Raw genomic sequence first — 20,010 nt, 5'->3', positions numbered from 1 at the left:
AAAGCAAATCACAGGGTAGCACTAAATGCGACTGCAGCCGACTTATATTCAAAAGATTCTAAGTGTGTGTGTGACTCAATCGTTGTTTTGTTTTTATTAGATTCACTTTATTCAAGATCACTGCACTCTGCTGACTTTGTGTGTTTTACTGTTTTTTTTCGAGTATGTGACTGTTTGTCATGTACGAGTCAATTACGTTACTGTCAGGCTCAATATCTCGCTGTCTTGCTACGTCTCGCTTTGTCAGGGTTATTATTGACTGTCCAGAGACCGGAGCTGTAACAGCTCCGGTCTCTGGACAGTCAATAATAACCCTGACTGATATCAGAACATGTCGTGTCAGGACTGTCACCCCCACCCCCTCCCTCGACAATTACCCCGGCTGAATGCTAGTTAGTGTATGCTTAGAGTAAATATTAGGGTTAGGGTTTGGTTTAGGGTTAGAGTATGGGTTAGGGTTAATAGGATTAGGTTCAGGATCAGATTTAGGGTTAGGGTAGGGGAAGGGTCCGGGGTAATTGCCCAGAGGGTAATTGCCCTAGACCCGTATGTCTCCTCGATTGGGCGGTGACAAAGTTGGATGGACTCTGGCTCGTCGTGAGTAATTTGCGTGAACGGGACAGATATTTTGTGTATGTGTGTGTGTGTGATTGATTGGGTGTGTGTCTGTGTGTGTGTTATATGCAAGTGCCTAGGAACAGTCGACTAGAATGACGCAGAAAACAAGTGCAACGCGACAGAATAGGTTAGGGCATACCATCTTGACATATTTTAAAAACTATCAAATGTATTTCAACAATATTCTGATTGGGATGGCATACTTCATGTATGAAAAAGTGGTATTATAGGCCTATATATGTGTGTATATATATATATGTATATATATATATTATATATATATATATATATATATATATATATATATAAATCAAGTTTCAAGTAAGACCTGCAGTTCAAATTGAGGAATATTTCACAACATGCATTCTCTTTTAAAAAGTATAAGCCTATATACCTTTGTTCTTTTCCTTCGGTTTTGTTCTTTAGGCACACTGAGGCCTTCTGGAGCCTTTGGTAAGCATGGACAACCTCTCAGCAGATAGGTCCGCGGCGTCTTTATGGCATGGTCATATCAGCGTGGCAGCCTCCGTGGTCTTGGGCGTGATCATCATCGCCATCGCTCTCGTCAAGAATGTGATGCGGCCCCGCCGATTCCCTCCCGGCCCCCCTGGGCTCCCTCTCATAGGCAACATCTTAGGTAAGATCAAAAGGGCTTTTTACACTTGTGTTTCTTAACCCCGGACTTTCTCTGACCCAGGACTATCGTTAGTCCCGTACCAATTTTTTCAGCTTTTTACACTCGCCAATTAGTCCCGTACTATCTCTTGTCCGGGGCTAAGGAGAAAACTGACCTTTTTACTCTCGTATTTCTTAGCCCCGGACTTTCCAAACCACATGAATATTCATAATTACGCTGTGTACTGTACACGTACACGCACGCACCGGCAGCACTTGATTACCTCGTTTCTGATTGGTCAGTGAGGGTCGCACTTCGTCTCCGTCGCTTAGCCCCGGATTATTTTTTCGTTCTGTTTACACTCACTTGCTTGGCACCGCAATTGCGGTGCTAACCCCTGCTATTTTGCAGGGCCAGATAGTACCGTACTATCGGTGGGGCTAGCCCACTTTGGCAAAAACGAGTGTAAACAGAAAGTGGGCTAAGGATAGTCCCGTACCAACGGTGGGGCTAAGGCCCCCCCTTAGCCCCACCGTTGGTCCGGGGCTAAGCAAAATTTTACAAGTGTAAAAAGCCCTAAAGAGTCCATGCTATGGGGTGATAGAGTGGGCAAGTGTGTGCATGGATACCTCGTCTTACTTTTCCACCTCGCCTCCCTCTTAATCCCTTAAACCTCCGCATTACCTCTTATTCCATCCCTCTTCACTAACCTCCCTCTACTTTGCCTTTCCCCCACTTATCTCTCCGTCTAACACTTTAACCTTTCCCCAGTGACCCCTCCTCCTCTTTCCGTCACATCCCCTTCTCTCCCCAGCCTCTCTCCCCTGTCCATATTCTGTCTTCACTTAGATGTACCCCTCCCAACCCTTATACCACCTGCCTTGCCCCTCACTTTCCCTCTGTCATCGTCCACCTCCCCATTGTCCTCTCTCTACTTACCCCCTTCTCTATACCACCTTAGCTTATCTTACCCCAAGTTGCCATCATTCCTGTTCCTCCAAAACTTTCCCTCTCGCACGAACTCTTTTTGCTACCCCCCCCCCCCCCCGCCTTCCTCCTCCTCCTCCCTCTTCTCCCTCTTGCCTTCCCCTCCTAATGATTCATCCTCATTCCGCTCTTCACTTTTTTCCTTAACTTCTCCTTTCACTCCTATCCCTTCCTCCTGCCCCTGCCCCTGCCCCCCCCCCCCCCCTTACACCATCCTCCTCCTTTCGGCTCAATCTCCTTGACTTCTCTCCGTTCTTCATCCTTCCTCCTCCCTTTTCCCCCATCTGTCTGGTTCCGCGGATATTCAGGGCAAAATTTAGTAGTTTTGAGGCACAACGTTAAGTCCAGATAGAAACGCGAAAAGTAAATGAAGTGATTGCCATGACACAATCAGTTTCCTCGGTAAGGTAACGTAAAACGCAGCAATCTGCTGCAAATCAAAAATAATCGATCCCTTCTCTCCCGACACTTTGAGATCAGGAATAACCGTAGATTGCTTTCGGTTAGCAATCGATTACCGACTTCTCCTTCTTCTTCTTCTTTTTCTTCTTCTTTTTTTTTTCTTCTTCTTCTTCTCCTTCTTCTTCTTCTTCTTCTTCCTAACGGACATCTATCACTCGTTCTGAAAATCCTCAAACACCGATCGCAATGCTGCAAACCAAACCTTAAAAATGAAACTCCGTTGCACAAAGAGTTGATTTCATAGTCACTATTCCAGAATTATAATATTGCCTGTTTTATTTTACGTTAACGGGCCTAGATTCCATTATGATTTTCGGAAATGCCGTTTCCATTTGAGAATTTTCTTTCTATAAAGCGTGCACGATGTGCGTGATATGGCATTCTGTGCAGATGTAGTTAACTTAATATTGTGCGCCTGTGATACGGTTCATGACTATACCTTCTGTGTATCAAAAACTAAGTCATGGTTGATGAATATTTCACATGTGTAATCTAGTGTCAAATTATATTGGTTTTCCGCATTTCTTAGTCAGGTATTGTATTCAGCATAAATAGATAAGTAAACCATGTGAATACAGCTCAAAAGAGAGAAGCAGAATAATACAATGACTGAGAGTAGCGGAAATGTTTACTCTACACTTATAGGAGAGAGTGGTCTTTATAGTAAAAAAAAAAAAATGACCATATTATCAAGATCAGCGTGTGGGATTTTAATAGCAACAATGCGCTCAGATTTATTAGTCACACAATACAACAAAAGCTGCCTATTGCTATGTGTATCTCACTTGATATACAACGTACGTTGACCATGGTTTCAATATTGTACCACATTCGTGAATTCGAGCGTACGAGTCTGGATAGTCAGAGTGTCACATTGTTAAAAGGACTCGCAGTTTCAGTTTATTTTATTTAATCACGACGATTTGCTTCAGCGAAGCTGTTCTTCTGCAAATCCGCGAACAACATAAAAATAGCAGATATATATACATACAAATTGCATAATACAATAGTAAAGGAACAAGTGTTAGGTAACAACAAAAACAACGAAACATTAAAAAGTACAACAAATATAACAAGGAAAACAGAGCAAATACCTACGGTAACATGTTATTTCAACTATATCAAATAGAGAGAGAAAGAGAAAGAAAAAAGAGAGAAAAAAAAAACAATCCTGGGCAGTTGCTTAGGCTAGAGCAGAGATATATCAAGAGCTCGTTTGAAACGAGAGAGAAAAATATGTGTCAATATTATAAGAAACAGAGACCCTGTTGAGACTATTTTAGTCTATCAGAGACCTAAATAGATTTGCTCTATTTCATCGCTTCAAGGTTCAAGTGCTCCTTCAATTTAAGACGAGAAAGAACGACATTTTGTGACGAAAACCTTCTCAGGGTGACGGAGACGAATTTTGGAGCTGGCTGAATCGAAATGTTTTTGAATGTCGAGGAAGGCATTCACGGAAAGCATGAGTCCACGAAGAAGATTGAAATCTAAAATACAGCCGGAAGGAATTCGAAAGTAGTGAAGGAGACGAAAATCAATATCGGAAGGAAGCCATTCTATGTTTGTGCTTCCGTCCTTGTGATAAACGTTTGTTTTTTTCCCGCGCGGCATGAGCGCGTGTTTTTGTTGTTGATTGTCTTCCCCCTATATTTGTTTTGCCCAGTGATATTTATTTGCTTCTTTATCCCCTAAGGACAGAGAGCATGACGGTGGCAAAGTAGGCTGACAGGCATGGAGGTATTGGTGAGCTAGGTTGACTTGAGTGGCGTATGCAACCCTTACGTCTTGCCCGAGCGCTGAAGCCGTGATAAATAATACATGGCGGACTTAGTATTCTCGGCAAATTGTCTCAATAGTCTCGTGAGTGTGAGCGCCAGTAATACAACACAGTTCTAGGAATCACTGTCGATGGGTAAACATTTCCATGTTTTCATCTCTTCTGATCCGACATGAATGGCTCCAAATTGCCTGATCGATCTTGAGCGGAAGAGAAGTATAAAACTTGACGTTAAAGCTGAGCTCTATCTGAAACATGCTGTCTATCCCTAGCACTTTTTAAAAATTCAATATTCAAATGTTGCCTCGCCGTATACCTTCAGGTTTGATTACTGATCGAGGGACGGGTCAATTCGCTATTCAACGCCTTGTCTCCAGGCAAAGTCAAGTATTGATTTTAAAAAGATTTCTTCTCGGAAGACTGAGTTTAAAAGTAAAACAAAAAACAGAAATTATCCACACAATAAAGGGATTATCCATGACAAACATGTATGTCATACATTACTAAGCTTGTAAGAGTTAATAATGAGGAATTTGTTCGACGCTGAGCTCTTCGCATTTTATTGTGGGTAATCTGAGCAATTCTTACGATTACAGAAAGGCCTTACGTAACAGTGTACTAGCAACTTGGTACTGGATACATTGTTATCGTCTAATAGCTTCTGCAAAGAAAACGTTTTGATGTTTGATAAAAACCTCAAAGTTTAATAGCCTCAAACGCTTCATCCTTCCGGGGTAGCGCATGTTAAAGAAATACACACACATGCACATTCATTTTTATATAAACACATACATATTGCTGACAAAAGAAAATTCTTACATATGAATAAATAAATAAATATGAATATATATATATATATATATATATACATGTATATATATAAATATATATACATATATATTATATATATATATATATATATATATATATATATATATATATATATATATATATGTATATATATATAATATTGCATGATGGGATATGTATACATAAACATATTAACAATTTTTTTTATCAATCTCATGAACATATTCCGGATATTCTGCGCTACTTCATCTATACTTCCTTCTCTCTGATGATGTAAGTCTAATACCTTTTGATTACCTTGGGATTCTTCGCTTTCCGGGCTAATATAAGAAAAGCGCCAAAGGTCTGTTTCTGTTTTATTGTGTAGCAGGCGTAAGCAGATTACCCATTAATGTTCGTTGACCCTGGCTTATAGATAGCTAGCTCAAACAGAATCGTCTATCAGTGGGTGCTTACTTGTTTATTTACGCGCAAGATTTCAGTTGCTATTGTTCCTACTTCTTGTTTCTCGATGCAACATTTTTTTTTTCAAGTTAGCCATTACTGACAAACGCCAACACATTCGTATTTTATTCATTCTTGTATTATTTGTTTTCCCCCCATAGGGTGGTTGCATAAAAGCAAAAACACGCAACCCATGCATAAATCAACGAATACGTAGATACAAAGATTGTATGTCGAGATGGGAAAAAAGGGCTTCATAGTACACTGTATTACCTTTTTAATCCTGTCCTTGTTTGCAATTGTTGACTCGTTTTTGCCTTGCACACTGAATCAGTGTGATAGGAGGTATATCGAGGAATAGAGCTATTTTTTCGGGGGGGGGGGGTGTGAATTCATTAGGCGGGGCAGTATTACGTGTGTTACTAAGCGTCTTGATTGAGGGAGAGCAGAACTGGACAGACAGACTGACAGACAGACAGACAGACAAAGAGAAAAGACAAATTTCGCTCCTCGTTCAAATAAAATTTGATAACATGATATCAAAAAGAACAATGATAGCTTCGTTTTAGGGAAGGACAAATATATAATAATAATAATAATAATAATAATAATAATAATAATAATAATAATAGTAATAATAATAATAATAATAATGATAGTAATAACAATATACAGTATGTCCCCCAAAAAAATTACAATCAGATTTTCGCACTGAAAACTTCCAATATGATTAAACTATCTGAATGCTATTTCAGAGTGTTAAAATATAACATCATAGCTATAATTTTGCAGAAAACCCCATTCAGTTTGGTTAAGTGGTCACGGAGAAATGTGGATTCTTTTAAAGCATGTCATGAGTCTGATTCTTCCAAATTTCGCACCTGGATGCACTCGGAACTGCATATCAACGTGTGAACACAATGGACAAAACTTGGAGGGAAGGGATTTCTGACATGCTCTACAAAAATTCTCATTTCTCTTTGACCACTGAAGCAAATCGGGTGGGGTTTTCTGTAAGATGTGGTATAGCTTCATATCCTTAAATTTTATTTGGATTGATTCTCTATTTTTCAATCTTTGCGGAGGTCCCCGTTGTATTTTTTTTTTTGGATATACGGTATATATATCTTTTTTTCTCTATGATTTGGTCATTTACTTTACCCTTGCTCCTCATCTCAATCTTTAAGCTTGATTTTAACTGGAACCTACGCTCGACAAGCTTGCTTTTAAGTAGGTTCCTTCATATTTCTTTAGCATTTATTCGCAGATTCCAATTTTACGTAGGTCGACCACTATGTTTTCTATGTTTGCAATATTTCTATATATGTCTCCTAGGTGGATGTCATGTATTTCATTGTGTAATATTATGCCTCCTGCCTAGTTATCGTGTATTATTTAATTTTGTTATATTTGATGTATTTTTTTCTCATCGAGAAATATGAAAATAAAATTAAAATTAAAAATGTTTCAATTCTTCTGTCTGAAAGGACACAATTACACATGCAGATTAGATGAGGTCCTGAAAGTATTACCAGGGAAGTCTGGGATTAGCCATCTCACATTATTTTGAAGACTGAAATTTACGTGATTTGCGCACAGTTTACACATAATATGCCATTTACAACGAAAATTTCTCTTACGTAACACTACTTACAACTTACCGCAGACGCAGACACAGACACGGACGCAGACACGTGCATACAAAAATGATGTAGATGTTTGTAACATAGTGGCGAGAAAAAAAAAATATGTATGTGTTAATTTGTATTATGATACGGTACGTAATGAAGGGAAACTCAAAATCTTGTCTTTCTTCTTTGAGTTGTTTTTTTTTTTCAATTAAGATGCAAACGGATATAGGGTTCACGACTTTTATATTCAGAAATATTATAGTCTTAGTTTGTGCAACTGGTTTGTGTTTCGAAATGGTATACCCGAGACAGCGTTACTAGCTTTTGTCAATTTGTAACGCGACTTCACCACTGTATTTCTGCTGCTTAATATCTACTCCTGCCACACAGAATTGAACGATCGGAGTGAGATCCTGCTCGACAAGTTTATGAAGAAATACGGCGACATCTTCAGCCTTCGAGTGGGAGAACGATGGGTCGTCGTACTGAATTCTGTAGATATGATCAAGGAAGCGATGCTGAAGAGGGGAGCCGAGTTTGCCGGACGCCCTCAGGTTTACTCCGGTGAGGATTGCTGTGACAGTTTGATTACAATATCTCTACGTATCACATTTACGTATCACAATAGCTCTACGGCACCATGTCCTCTTCAGTGCTTAAATGTTGATTCCGGGCCCATTAAAAGTTAATCTGAAAATACAGAGTACATTAATGTTTGCAAGCACTGCAGGGAAAATTTGATCAAAACTGGACTTTGATCAATGTTAAGCTTGTGCGAATTAAAAAAAAAAATGTTACTCTTTCTTATCGGAAGAACTTTTAACTGGTCCGGAATTCCCCGTTGGTAAAGGCCTGATTTCATGGAGCACGCGAACGATTTGCAAAGGACGCGAATGGCAAAATCCAACATTTGGAAAAGTTTTTCTCCGAATGTGTTCCGACAATGAAGCCGAAAACCATCCTTGCGCAATTTGTGCGAAGGTCTCCCGACGTATGTGCGGATGCCGTGTGTATCATCGCTAAAGTACGGCATGTTTCGTCCACGAAGAACACGCAACGGAAATGCGAACAAGGCAAATTTTTCAATAATCATGGGAGCGATGTTTCCAAGGAGAGATGAGAAGTTTTTTTTTTTCTTTCCTGTAATTCTCTTTTCTTTTTCTTTCATTTCTCTGTTGTGTGTGCGCCTACATTTTTTTTTCTCTGAGGACCTACCTCCACTAGTAAAGCACTTATCTTTTTTTTAAGCAGTTTCTCCCCGCACATAATCTCTAGTTTCAATGTAATTTTGGCATACTTTATAATAATTTGTTTGTATATCAAACATTTCGTTGTCTTTGCTGGTCTTTATTTATCTATTTTTTTTTTACTATACAGGGTGGCCCAGAAAGAACGGAACATCTATGATCTTTAATTTCAGAAAAATTGTTGCAAATAATCATGTCACTATTTTGCATACAATTTGAAAGGCCATTTTTTCCCCCAGTAGAATGACTCCAAGTTCTTTAATTTTGGTTAATGCGTTATGATTTTAGGACCATTTTTGTCAACCCTTGCAATTTTCAAAATGTGATCATTTGGCACTCTCAGAGATACCGAAACCAGCGGTAATTCGGCTTGCCATAGAATCAGTAGTGTTCACAATGTGTGGAATGCGGGGCGGACGGTATGATTGTCACCGAGTAAATTTATAAGCAGCGACCGTTCTTTTGGCGATCTTTTGCAGACTAAAATACGAATGCTGGATTTTGCCATTCGCGCCCTTCGCAAATAGTTCGCGTGCCCCGTGAAATCAGCCCTTTAAGGCTAGCGTACAGATTCTGTGGAGAATATCAGCCAACCAATATTCCCTAGTATTATGATGGAAAGCACAAAGTGAGTGCGATCAGGTAAGGTGTTGAAGGAAATGGCATTGAAACCAACTGCTAGGAAATTATGAAGGCGTAGTTGTTATTGTAAACGATATTCATCTATTTATATGGATTTTCTACTTTGACTTTTGATCTATAGTTATTGCTTTCACCCCCTCCGTGTTTAGATACTTTATTCATATGTGCTAATTTGTTTTTATTTGTGTAGCATTCACTTTATTCAATTCAATTCAATTCAATTCAATTCGGTTTTCTTTCAAATCAAAAGAAGCAGTTTACAGTATATTCATTTATATATATTATTTATATCTATCTATATACTTTGTTTGTTTTTTTATCTATACAATCATTCGTGTTTTCATACAACAGTCATGTACAGATAAGCAAAAGATTTGCTATGTCGTTTGTTTGGGGGTTTTTTTTCGACATACGCTTGTTACGTGTTTGAGGCCCCTTCCAAAAGAATATCATGTAGCTTCTGTCTTTTTATTGTTTTTGTTTTTGTTTTTTTGGTTGGTTTTTGTTCATTGATTATTGGTTTGTTCGTTTTTTGGTCTTTGTTTTTGCTTTTTTTTTTGTTTTGTTTTTGTTTTGGCGGCGTGAAAGACTGCTGAGAGCGTAGAATGGTGTTGGGCATGTGTGATGTGATGGCAACTTTCCGAAATGTCAACACACCGGAGCTCATAGAAAAATGATCGAGAGGTGTCGGGATCGAGAGAGCATAAACACGGTACATATCAGTAAAGCAACAAAGCTGCCTTATTATTGACAGAGCGCTGCTCGGTTTTGCGTCAGGGAGATATATGGGTCAAGCCATGCACATCTGCCATGACTCTGGGGACTTCAACTTGAGATGCAGTGGCGGAGATTCCGACTTATGCCTATCTGATGTATATAGAAACAGATCTGTTAATCATTCTCTCCATGCTGATTCTTGAAGTTATCAACTTTGTCTCTCTCTCTCCCTCTGCCTCTCTCTCGATAAATACAGTATATATATATATATATATATATATATATATATATATATATACTGAACATCACTGCAACGTCTATACTGCAAGTTTTCCTTCCGTCACATACATATGTATATATGTATATATATATATACATATATATATATATATATATACACACACGTATATATTAGGATGAACAGTAAGAGGAATATTTATGTCAAAGCTACGCATCGATTTCTTCTTCCTTTCTCAAACTTATATAAATATATATATATATATATATATATATATATATATATATATACACTTGTATATTAGGAGGAACAGTAAAAGGAATATTTATGTCAAAGCTATACGCATCGATTTCTTCGTCCTTTCTTATACTTATATATGAATATATGTATATAAATATATATATATATAATTATGTAATATATAAACACTAAACAAAAAGTAAGTTCCCCCTAAAACAAATCGCTGTAATTTCTGAATCAGGAACATTTGAGGAAATCTAAACACAGGGGCAGGTAGCTGCACTCCCAAGCTACCTATCATGTGGAATTCAGTGTATATCGACCGACCACGCTTTAGTGAGCACGCCTTGAAGGCAAAATGGTCACTTTTTTTAAGTTCACAAGCCGTATTTTGTAACTTTGATTCAATGATATTGGAACAAATTCAATTTTCCAGCATAAGAAGGCATGCAATGCACAATTTATGTGCTTCCTGTCATACCATTTGACTTGTGGTCAAAATTTCACGGTTGAGTGATCTCGGGGTAAAAATTGCCAAAATGGCAGTTTGGACATATTTCTCATGGTACATTTGTTCCAGCAGGTGGAATTTATGTTTTGGAAAGCTAACAACGACTTTTACACTCAATGTACGTCAATCCAGGGTTTAATGAGCACATTATAAAACAAACAAAAATGTCTCATTGAAATTATGCAGTATGTAGTACTTTGATTTTGTGCACGTGAATCAACTGAATGACATTTTTTTCATTGTGTTTAAGACTGATTTGCATTACAGTGATCATATGGCATTTCCTTCAAGGTGTCAGGCTTCAATGAGCACGTGGGGCTGGTAAACCCCTTTACCCTATAAATGGACTAAATCCAGTTCCTACGTTGTCTAGACTTCAAAATTATTCATTAGGAATTAGTCTAATTTCATTTTGATAAACATTCTGCTGTATTATGCATCGGTGAGCACAAGACATGTGACTATCAAAAGAATTTATAAGGATTTAAACCTACCACTAGGAACGGTTTTGGTGGTAAATTCTTGCTTCTTATTGGTGGTCTCAATTCATGTAGGCCTATCCAGTAACTCACTGTAGCATGAACACAGGCTACCAATGCAATAAATGCTACATTTCGGCATCAGTTTTCCCCACTATTAAAAGTATGTTCTTACAGTACATAATAGGGAAGCAAATGTTTGATATAACGTCGGCCCTTACATGACTGAATAACCTCCGCAAATAAAATAAAACGGAAATAAAGTACGGAGAATCTGACTACAAAAAAAGCAATATGCATACACGCTTGAAATTGCTTTTAAATTGAAATGTAAAGTTAAATGGCATTTCCTGAATAACCTCCGAAAATAAAATCAGACGGAAATAAAGTACGGAGAATCTGACTACAAAATAGCAATATGCATGCACTGCTTGAAATTCCTTTTAAGTTGAAATGTAAAGTTAAATGAAATTTCCGTTTGATTTTATTTTCGGAGGTTATTCTTACTCAGACTGAGTGAATCAACTTTGTAAGTTTTATCTGTAGGTCTACCACTCAGTTTGAGTAAGTGTCTTGTGAAATGTGTAGACGCCTGCTCATGTGGGTTTGGCAACATGAAGGAATAATGGCAACTTGACCACAAAGGGCGATCGGCGAAGTGTAGTCAGGAGCAGTTCGATCGGTTCCGCCATCATCATTGTCGACGTGTTTGTAAAATGAACACGTCATATTGTATCACGATTGATATGCATATGTCGATTGTGTGATGAAATATTGTATCATAATGTGAATGGTATTTAATACAAGTGGTCCTGAATAGAACTTCATGTTAATTTCACGTGCTTGGAATTCGTCTACTTTGTAATCATTTCGCGTGTGGCGTTTGCCGCATTTTTTTTTTAGTCTGCCTTGTTGGTGATTACGAAAGTGACAAATAAAAAAAAGCTCCAAACGATTTGATTTCTTTACATGGAGTTTTTTACTTTGTTTAATGTCGTTCTCTGAGTCCATGTTCATATTCTGGTTTTTTATTACTGCCATAACACTGGAGCAGAAACCAGAACGAAAAAGTACATTGCCTTTGACTAAATGCTACAACGTATGCGTTTTACAGTTGTTCCTTTGTTGCACTTTACGTCTCCACGAAGAGAAAGGTAAATAATCGCAACATGGGGCGTACATTACGTCGTTATACATTCATTCCTACTTCGTTAGCCTCGCTTTCCACGGCTTTATCACCACAATGCAAGGAATAATTAAATAAGATGCCAGGCATTCGTCCAAACTAACACGGAGTAACGAGATTTCGATTCTAAAATCGCCCTGATTATTTTCCCTGAAGCACAGCCTTGAACCCAGCTGATTCAATGTTTCGAGCGAGGAACTACCTAAACCCTATCAGTGGTATCAGCTACTTAACAGATTAATATTCGCTGCTTTACTCTTCAATGGCATTCCTCCCCCATCTTGCATCCCCAAACACTCCCCATCTCCCCAACCCTTTCTCATCTCTTCATCCTTATCTCATCCTTGTCTCTCTCTCTCTCCAGCGGAGATCTTGTCTGAGGGATTTAAAGACATCGTCTTCAGTCCCTACACTGATACATGGAAGCTCCATCGCAAACTGGCGCACTCAGCTCTAAGGTAATTGCACAACCTTGACGTCACTATTTTGTTTTTCTTGCTTTGCATCATTTACGTTCTTTTGCTTGTTTTTCAATGTTGATTATTTTGACTTTGGGGTTTGAATAAGGAGTGCATTTTTTTTTCTTACCTTACAATTCATTTGTTCCCATTAAATCGCAGTGGTTTTTGTGCCATCACCTCCTTGTGCATCGCCATTTTAATTAAAGTGCTATCCCACACCTAACCATTATGAAGTTGACCTCAATCAAAAGAGTACAATCAGATGAATTGACTGGTAGAGGACTCATCGAAAGATGACCTAAAGTAAGACTATCATATCATATCAATAAATGTAAAGATGGATGCATCGCGCACAGATATTGCTTTGAGATGATGGTTTTGTCCTTTTTGAATCTAGATGTAAGCATTCTTGTGTTCATACTCAGATTATACAGCCAACATCTGAAGTTGCAACGGATGAATGGCGATGACAATTACAATATCTATGGCGGCATTATTGTTATTGTTATTATTGTTATTATTATTATTATTTTTATTGTTATTATTATTATCATTATTATTATTATTATTATTATTGTTGTTGTTGTTGTTTTTTTTATTATTGTTGTTGTTGTTATTATTATAATTATCATTATCATTATTTTATTAGTTCAATTATCATTGATTATAGTGGTAATTATTACAATCTTAAAAACTCGCCTGAAGATCAACGACTGAGTTCATTAAAGGTCCGGCTATTTTCACAGCAAAACCACAAATATTATATCAATTTTACGGTCGTTGTGTATCTTCTCTAGTCATGTAGTCATGTTTTTATGCATGCTTATAGCTTGTTCGAAGCGTGCTTCTTTTTAGCCAGAGAGTATATAAACGAAACATGCTGGCACACGCACTAACCTGATTTCTGTGAACCCTCTCGAAAATGCTCACATGGTAGGATAAATGCAGAATCTTATTCAACATTGCCTGCGAGTTTACATCAATAAGGAGGAGAAACGAAGTATGTGCTATAGGCGAACTCTACTTTCTTTGTTTCCTTGTTATTCAGCGAATTTTGTTTGTGCGACTTATCGCCAAACATTACATATTCTCTCTGGGCGTAATTGAGTTGGCCAATGTTCCCTCTCTCTTACGTGTAGTTGTTGAGAATTTCGTTCAACTTTTGCTCATATGCTTTTAAGTGCGACGTCTTCCCAAGCGGATATCTCACAGTGGTACTCGTAATCGCATTGTATAGTTGCCCGATGGACAAATTCTTCACAGTTGCAAAGGCTTTCATCTTAAACAACAAAGTAACAGAAAAAAGTGGCTGAGCATGCTGAGTATGGCAGGAAAATAGACGGATAGATAAATAGAGTTATGCAAAGAAGAATGAGCTGGAGGTAAGGGGAGGTGGTGATGACGACAGGGAGTTGCCATGGAGACAGGAGTATTATCTGATGATGCGTTAAACCGGAGCGGGTCGTGGAACTGTGTCGCGTTTTACACCACCTTTGTAGTGAGGAGTCTCTCTCTGTCACCCCTCAGGCACTTCGCGACGGGGAAGAATCTTGACAAGCTGGTTCACAAGGTGTTCCCCCAGGCGGAGGAAGTCATCGCACGGAACGGGGATAAACCTCTCGACCCCAAACTCCTCCTCACTCTTACCATCTACAACGTCCTTTCCCAGATGTGCTTTGCTGAGAGGTATCAACATTTCCGTTTGCCATCTATAGAATATGTTGTATATAAAGATAGCGGGGATATATATCTTACCGCAGTTGTTTCGTAATTTCATGTCATTTATTTCATTCCATTTATTCCATTTCCAACAAAATATGAAACCAGCATGATATCAGCCGTAGCACATAGTTATACAGAATCAAAGACATAAAAGGGAAAATTATGGTGTAATGAAGTAGTGCAGTCATCATACAGTGGAATTCACGGTATAAAAGAGCATTGTATTTTGTTGGAAAAGAAGTTGACTGCTGAAAAGCTTGGCTTGTAATTTGCAGTCCCCTCATGAACAATAACTAATTACAACATGTAATGAACTAATGAGGCCGAGGCATATTGCCTGATGAAAAAAAAAGGAAAACAGAAAAAGACAAAACAAAACAAAATAAAACACATACGCACAACCTCATACATGATTATACACAAAGTGGGTCAGCCTCTTTATACAAACGAGGATGAGCGTCGCAACAGAAGAATATTTTTATCTCTAAATGTTGCATTCCTTTTTTAACTGGTTTTATGCACTACACATCGTAAATTTCAAAATTTTACAATTCCATGTTGATACACAGAATCATATACCTCATCTTGGTAATAAGTGTAATAAAGTTTCTTGGATTTGTCTTGCAGCTTTCGATTCGACGATCCCAAGCTGCTAAAGTATATCAAGTTCTCTCGGGAGATGTGGGAGAGGGTGGGCTTCGGTCTTGTGGCAGACATCTTCCCATGGGCCCGCTACATATCTACCAGCGGCACCACCCTTATGAACGATATCAAGTCACAATACCTGGCTTGGTCGATGCCTCAGATGGAACGTCACAAAGCCACATTTGACCCGGGTAAGCCCCTGGAGAGGATAGGATCAAACCAGTCTGTTCCTTGCATTACATTTTATCTTTCGTTGTATTCGTCCAAGCACTTTGAGTCTATGTGGTAAATATATATATATATATATATAAAGATGGGTTCTTAATCTTCTTATTGTTATTTTTCATCTAAAATGGAGACACATTAATAACCAACATATATGCGCTTTAGGGCAATATTCTCTTACGATTCAGCTTTGCAAAAGAGACGATTTATGACGTTATTGCTATTAATTAGTAAATTACGGAGTTTTCGTCTAAAAAACCAATCAATAAGGTATCATTAGCAAGATGGCCGACACGTCCAGGTGTCTGTAATTATTTTGTTTATAAATTGTAATCACGGTCATCTCAAAGTTATCATCACTCCAGTGTGTAAACGTAAATATATTGTCTACCAGTCACAAGTATAAGTCACGGAATATCAACACTTCAAACGTTTCATCTTATAAGTTGATAGTATGCCATTCACTAATATGGTGTAATTAAACAGACTAGATCATTAGGTGGAAATCGGGCAATAAGGGAGAATCATGACTATTCCAATGCCAGTAAATCGTTTTTGTCATTGTCTTCTCTGCCATATCAACCATTCTTGCAGACAATTTGAGAGATTTCTGTGACTTCATGCTACTAGCCCAGAAGGAGGCTATAGAGAGTAAACACGAGAACATCGACAACCTCACAGACACCCATTTAGTGCAGACTGTCAATGATATATTCATCGGTAAGACATTTGTCTTCTGCCTTCCCCCCCCCCCCATTATTTCTCATTCTAACGTGGACACATCATTTAGTGATTGATTCTCCTCTGAAGAGCTACCCAAATGTACCGAAAACATGTCGCCCCCTGTGGTATGCAGTAGATAGAGGATTATTGTTGAAGCAAATAGGTTATGTGTAGGTAGGTAAATAATTATGAATGGATGATTGAATAAGGGAATTAGTAAAGTAATATATTTAGGGACTTTGTCATCTAGAAATGAGAAGCAAACAATTGAAAAAGATCAACTATTCTGCCGTCACTTCTTTTGAGCTTTCAGCCCAATGGATGATGTTGTACAAGAGCCTTTACTCGCAATTACAAAGTTTGTGTGTATTAGGGGACATCGTAGATGCGTTTAAAACCAAACATTTCTAGCAACGGCTCCATAAATGAGCAAGCGTAGTTACGATTGATCGCTACGATTGAGAGCTGGGATGGTATCCCGTTTGCATATTGTTTTTTTTTTTTTAATTGATCATAGCATGACACCTTCTGACCAAATAGGTCCTAAAACGGCGGCTTCGTGCACGAGATGATCACACCAGGTATCTGTTTATTCTCGTCTATTTTGATGTCATGTCCATCAATTTTTGCCGACACCTAATTCTTTTTAATAGCCGGTATCGAGACGTCGCTTCAGCGGCTTTATTGGTTTGTCGCCCTCATGGCTGAGCATCCCGACATCCAGCTAAAGGTCCAGCAGGAGATCGACCGGGTCATCGGCCGTGATCGCCCTCCGTGCCTCGCTGATCGCGGTACCCTCCCGTACACCGAGGCAACGGTGATGGAGTCAATTCGCTACAGCTCAGTCGGCCCCGTCGGAGTGCCACACTCTACTACGGTGGACACGGAGTTCTGTAAGGACCAACTCTATTTTTTTATGATCTTTACCAAAAGCGCACTAGTATGCAATCACGCGACCGCATATACAAATACGCGCACAGATGGTTACTTTTCAATCTGTAGCCATACAGATGTCTACACATAGAGCTACAATACAAAATGATAGGGTCTTGTGTGCACAGAAACATGTTTTTTTTTGTAATGTATATTATGCGGGGGGGGGGGGTTTCTAACAAGCAATTTGACCCGTATTGGTTCCCACTCTTTCCCTATAAAACAGTTTTCTATAGGTATTTGATGATTATTGTATAGAATGTGGAATAAAATTATATGAAAAAAGAGAGAATGTACTTCATGTACACTTGTATTATGACGGAAGAAACAATGCTCGTTGTTAAGTGTCTAGTATTTAATCAATACAAATTACAGTTTTATTCTCACACCTATTTACCCCAGATGGATATCTGATTCCAAAGGACACCGTCGTCATCATCAACCATTTCTCCATGCACTTTGACCCCAGAGAGTGGGCGGAGCCTAACTCTTTCAGGCCTGGTAAGAAAAGGATTCATATAAGACATAATTATTTCTATGAGTTACTTCCTTTTATGTTACTTGCTATAATGTAGTTTTATGAATGTTCAATTATATTCTATGGTTTGGTTTATATATATATATCTATATATATCTATCTATATATATATATATATATATATATATATATATATATATATATATATATATTCATATACATACATACATATGATATAGGTGAATATAAATGTGTTTCGTATCAATATCGCATATGTTGATTTTCTAACCTTTGTTTTAACCCAAGTGACCAACAGTAAGCTGCATGCATGCATAGTTGTATTGGTAGCGCCTAATGTGGTTACTATTATGGTGTTACATAATTTTCAAGTCACATGACATATATTTAGCTTTGCGGGGTTAATGTTATATGTCTTACTGTTTTAAAAAAAAGTGTACAGTGTATGAGTTATCATGATACATTGTATAAGCAAAATTATATTTTTACATGTATTTACAAAGTCTGTTTCATTCGATAATAACATTATTATGTCGCACATCATTATGGCTGCATTCAGTGTGATATTCTTCAAGTAAACCCCGTAAGTACCACACTACAGAGGTCGCAATCATATACATGTATTTTACCAGGAGCTTAACTATAGCTTGATTGTTTTGTCCGCTTACCTGCTTGTGGATGTTAGATATTCTAAGTCGGGCATATTGTTGAAGTGAACGATAGTGCAATAGTATACCTCATTTCAGTCGTGTCCTGACAGTTCGTTGTTAAGTACCACACTACATTTGGGACAGATGAGACCACTGTTTTTTTCTGCTCATTTTGTTTCCTCTATGCCAAAAAAGGAAGGAAAAGAAAAGAGTAAAAAGAATACAGAATATATGTTACAATTTAGTGTCCTTGTCACTTCGATCTCGATCAGGGGTACATATACCTCTCAACTCACTAATTCCCATAAAAAAAATAAAAACAAGCACATCATTTTACTTCTACTGTGTAATGCAACCATCGAACTATCCAGAAGAATGCCGTGATGCCCTTATAGGGATGCACTTGTCCAGTAGAACAATATGCCATTATTGAATCATTTCGCTGTCTCTCTCTTATTTCTCAGAGCACTTCCTTGATCCGACTGGCTCGATGAGACAGCACCCTCCTAGCTTCCTCCCGTTTGGGACCGGACGTCGCAGCTGCCTCGGGGAGGCAGTGGCCAAGGCCGACCTCTTCCTTATATCCTCCTGGCTGGTGCAGAACTACACCATCTCAAAACCAGCGGGTCACACCGACGTCGACCTGCTGCAACTCCAGCCCGAGTCGGCGGCGGGACGGATCCTCAAAGACTACGAAGTGGTGATTGAAAAGAGATCTTGAATCATGGTTGAATGGTAAAGAGAAATGGTAAAATGGTGAAGAGATCTTAATCATGGGAAATGGTAAAGAGAAATGGTAAAATGGTGAAGAGATATCAAAGGAGATGGCTAGTTACTGATCAGTGGGAATCAGTAGGAATGATGGGAAATGGTTGTTCCAATCCTTGTGGGATTCATTTAAGAGTACATTATATATCTATTGTTGTGTGAGTGTGTGTTTGCTTCAGAATGGTCTCATATTCAAGTAATGTGCAGTTTAATGTTTCCAGGTTAGCATGCCTGTACAGTGAAGGGGCATTAATCTGCACATTACTTGAATATGAGACCTCTCTGAAGCAAATAATTGTCACACAACAGTAGATATATAATGTACTCTTAAATGAATCCCACAAAAATTGGGACAATCATCTCCCAGCATTTCCACTGATTCCCACTGATCAGTTACTAGCCATCCCCTTTAACCATGGTAAATGGTAAAGAGAAATGGTAAAATGGTGAAGAGATCTTTATCATGGTAAATGGTAAAGAGAAGTGGTAAAATGGTGAAGAAATCTTAATCATGGTAAATGGTAAAGAGAAATGGTAAAATGATGAAGAGATCTTAATCATGGTAAATGGTAAAGAACTGGTAAACTGGTAAAGAAATCTTAATCATGATAAAAGTGCTAATTACACGACCCTCTATAAGAATGGAAGAGATCTAGGAAGCTAGTTTGATAAGATGTAATGAAAGACTGATATATTATGTCATTGTCTTTGTATGTATTTGTGTGTGTGTGTGTGTATGTGTGTGTGGCATGCAATGCACTATGAAATGTCAAAATGAA

General features: G+C 38.2%; 1 protein-coding gene across 1 annotated transcript; it reads left to right on the top strand.

Moving 5' to 3' along the window:
• Nucleotides 1-1,051: 1,051 nt before the first annotated feature.
• On the top strand, nt 1,052-19,184 carry LOC139739614 (steroid 17-alpha-hydroxylase/17,20 lyase-like). Its single transcript, XM_071650215.1, has 9 exons — nt 1,052-1,255; nt 7,739-7,912; nt 12,973-13,066; nt 14,597-14,755; nt 15,419-15,627; nt 16,256-16,381; nt 17,038-17,277; nt 17,720-17,818; nt 18,928-19,184. Exons 1-9 carry the CDS (start codon nt 1,078-1,080, stop codon nt 19,182-19,184), a joined length of 1,536 nt encoding a protein of 511 aa, XP_071506316.1. The 5' UTR covers nt 1,052-1,077.
• The last annotated feature ends 826 nt before the right edge of the window (nt 19,185-20,010 follow it).

The sequence above is a fragment of the Diadema antillarum genome, unplaced genomic scaffold (genome assembly GCF_040938485.1).
Source record: "Diadema antillarum isolate AM-2024a unplaced genomic scaffold, OU_Dant_1.0 seq00000809_RagTag, whole genome shotgun sequence".
Taxonomy (NCBI): Eukaryota; Metazoa; Echinodermata; class Echinoidea; order Diadematoida; family Diadematidae; genus Diadema; species Diadema antillarum.
Note: the sequence above shows the minus strand (reverse complement) of the source record. Positions and strands in the feature narration are given on the sequence as shown.

Coding starts and splice junctions, on each gene's coding strand:
- LOC139739614 (XM_071650215.1), top strand. CDS start 1,078: ATGGACAACCTCTCAGCAGATAGGTCCGCGGCGTCTTTATGGCATGGT. Junction 17,278..17,719: donor TACGGTGGACACGGAGTTCT/GTAAGGACCAAC, acceptor TATTTACCCCAG/ATGGATATCTGATTCCAAAG. Junction 17,819..18,927: donor GCCTAACTCTTTCAGGCCTG/GTAAGAAAAGGA, acceptor CTTATTTCTCAG/AGCACTTCCTTGATCCGACT.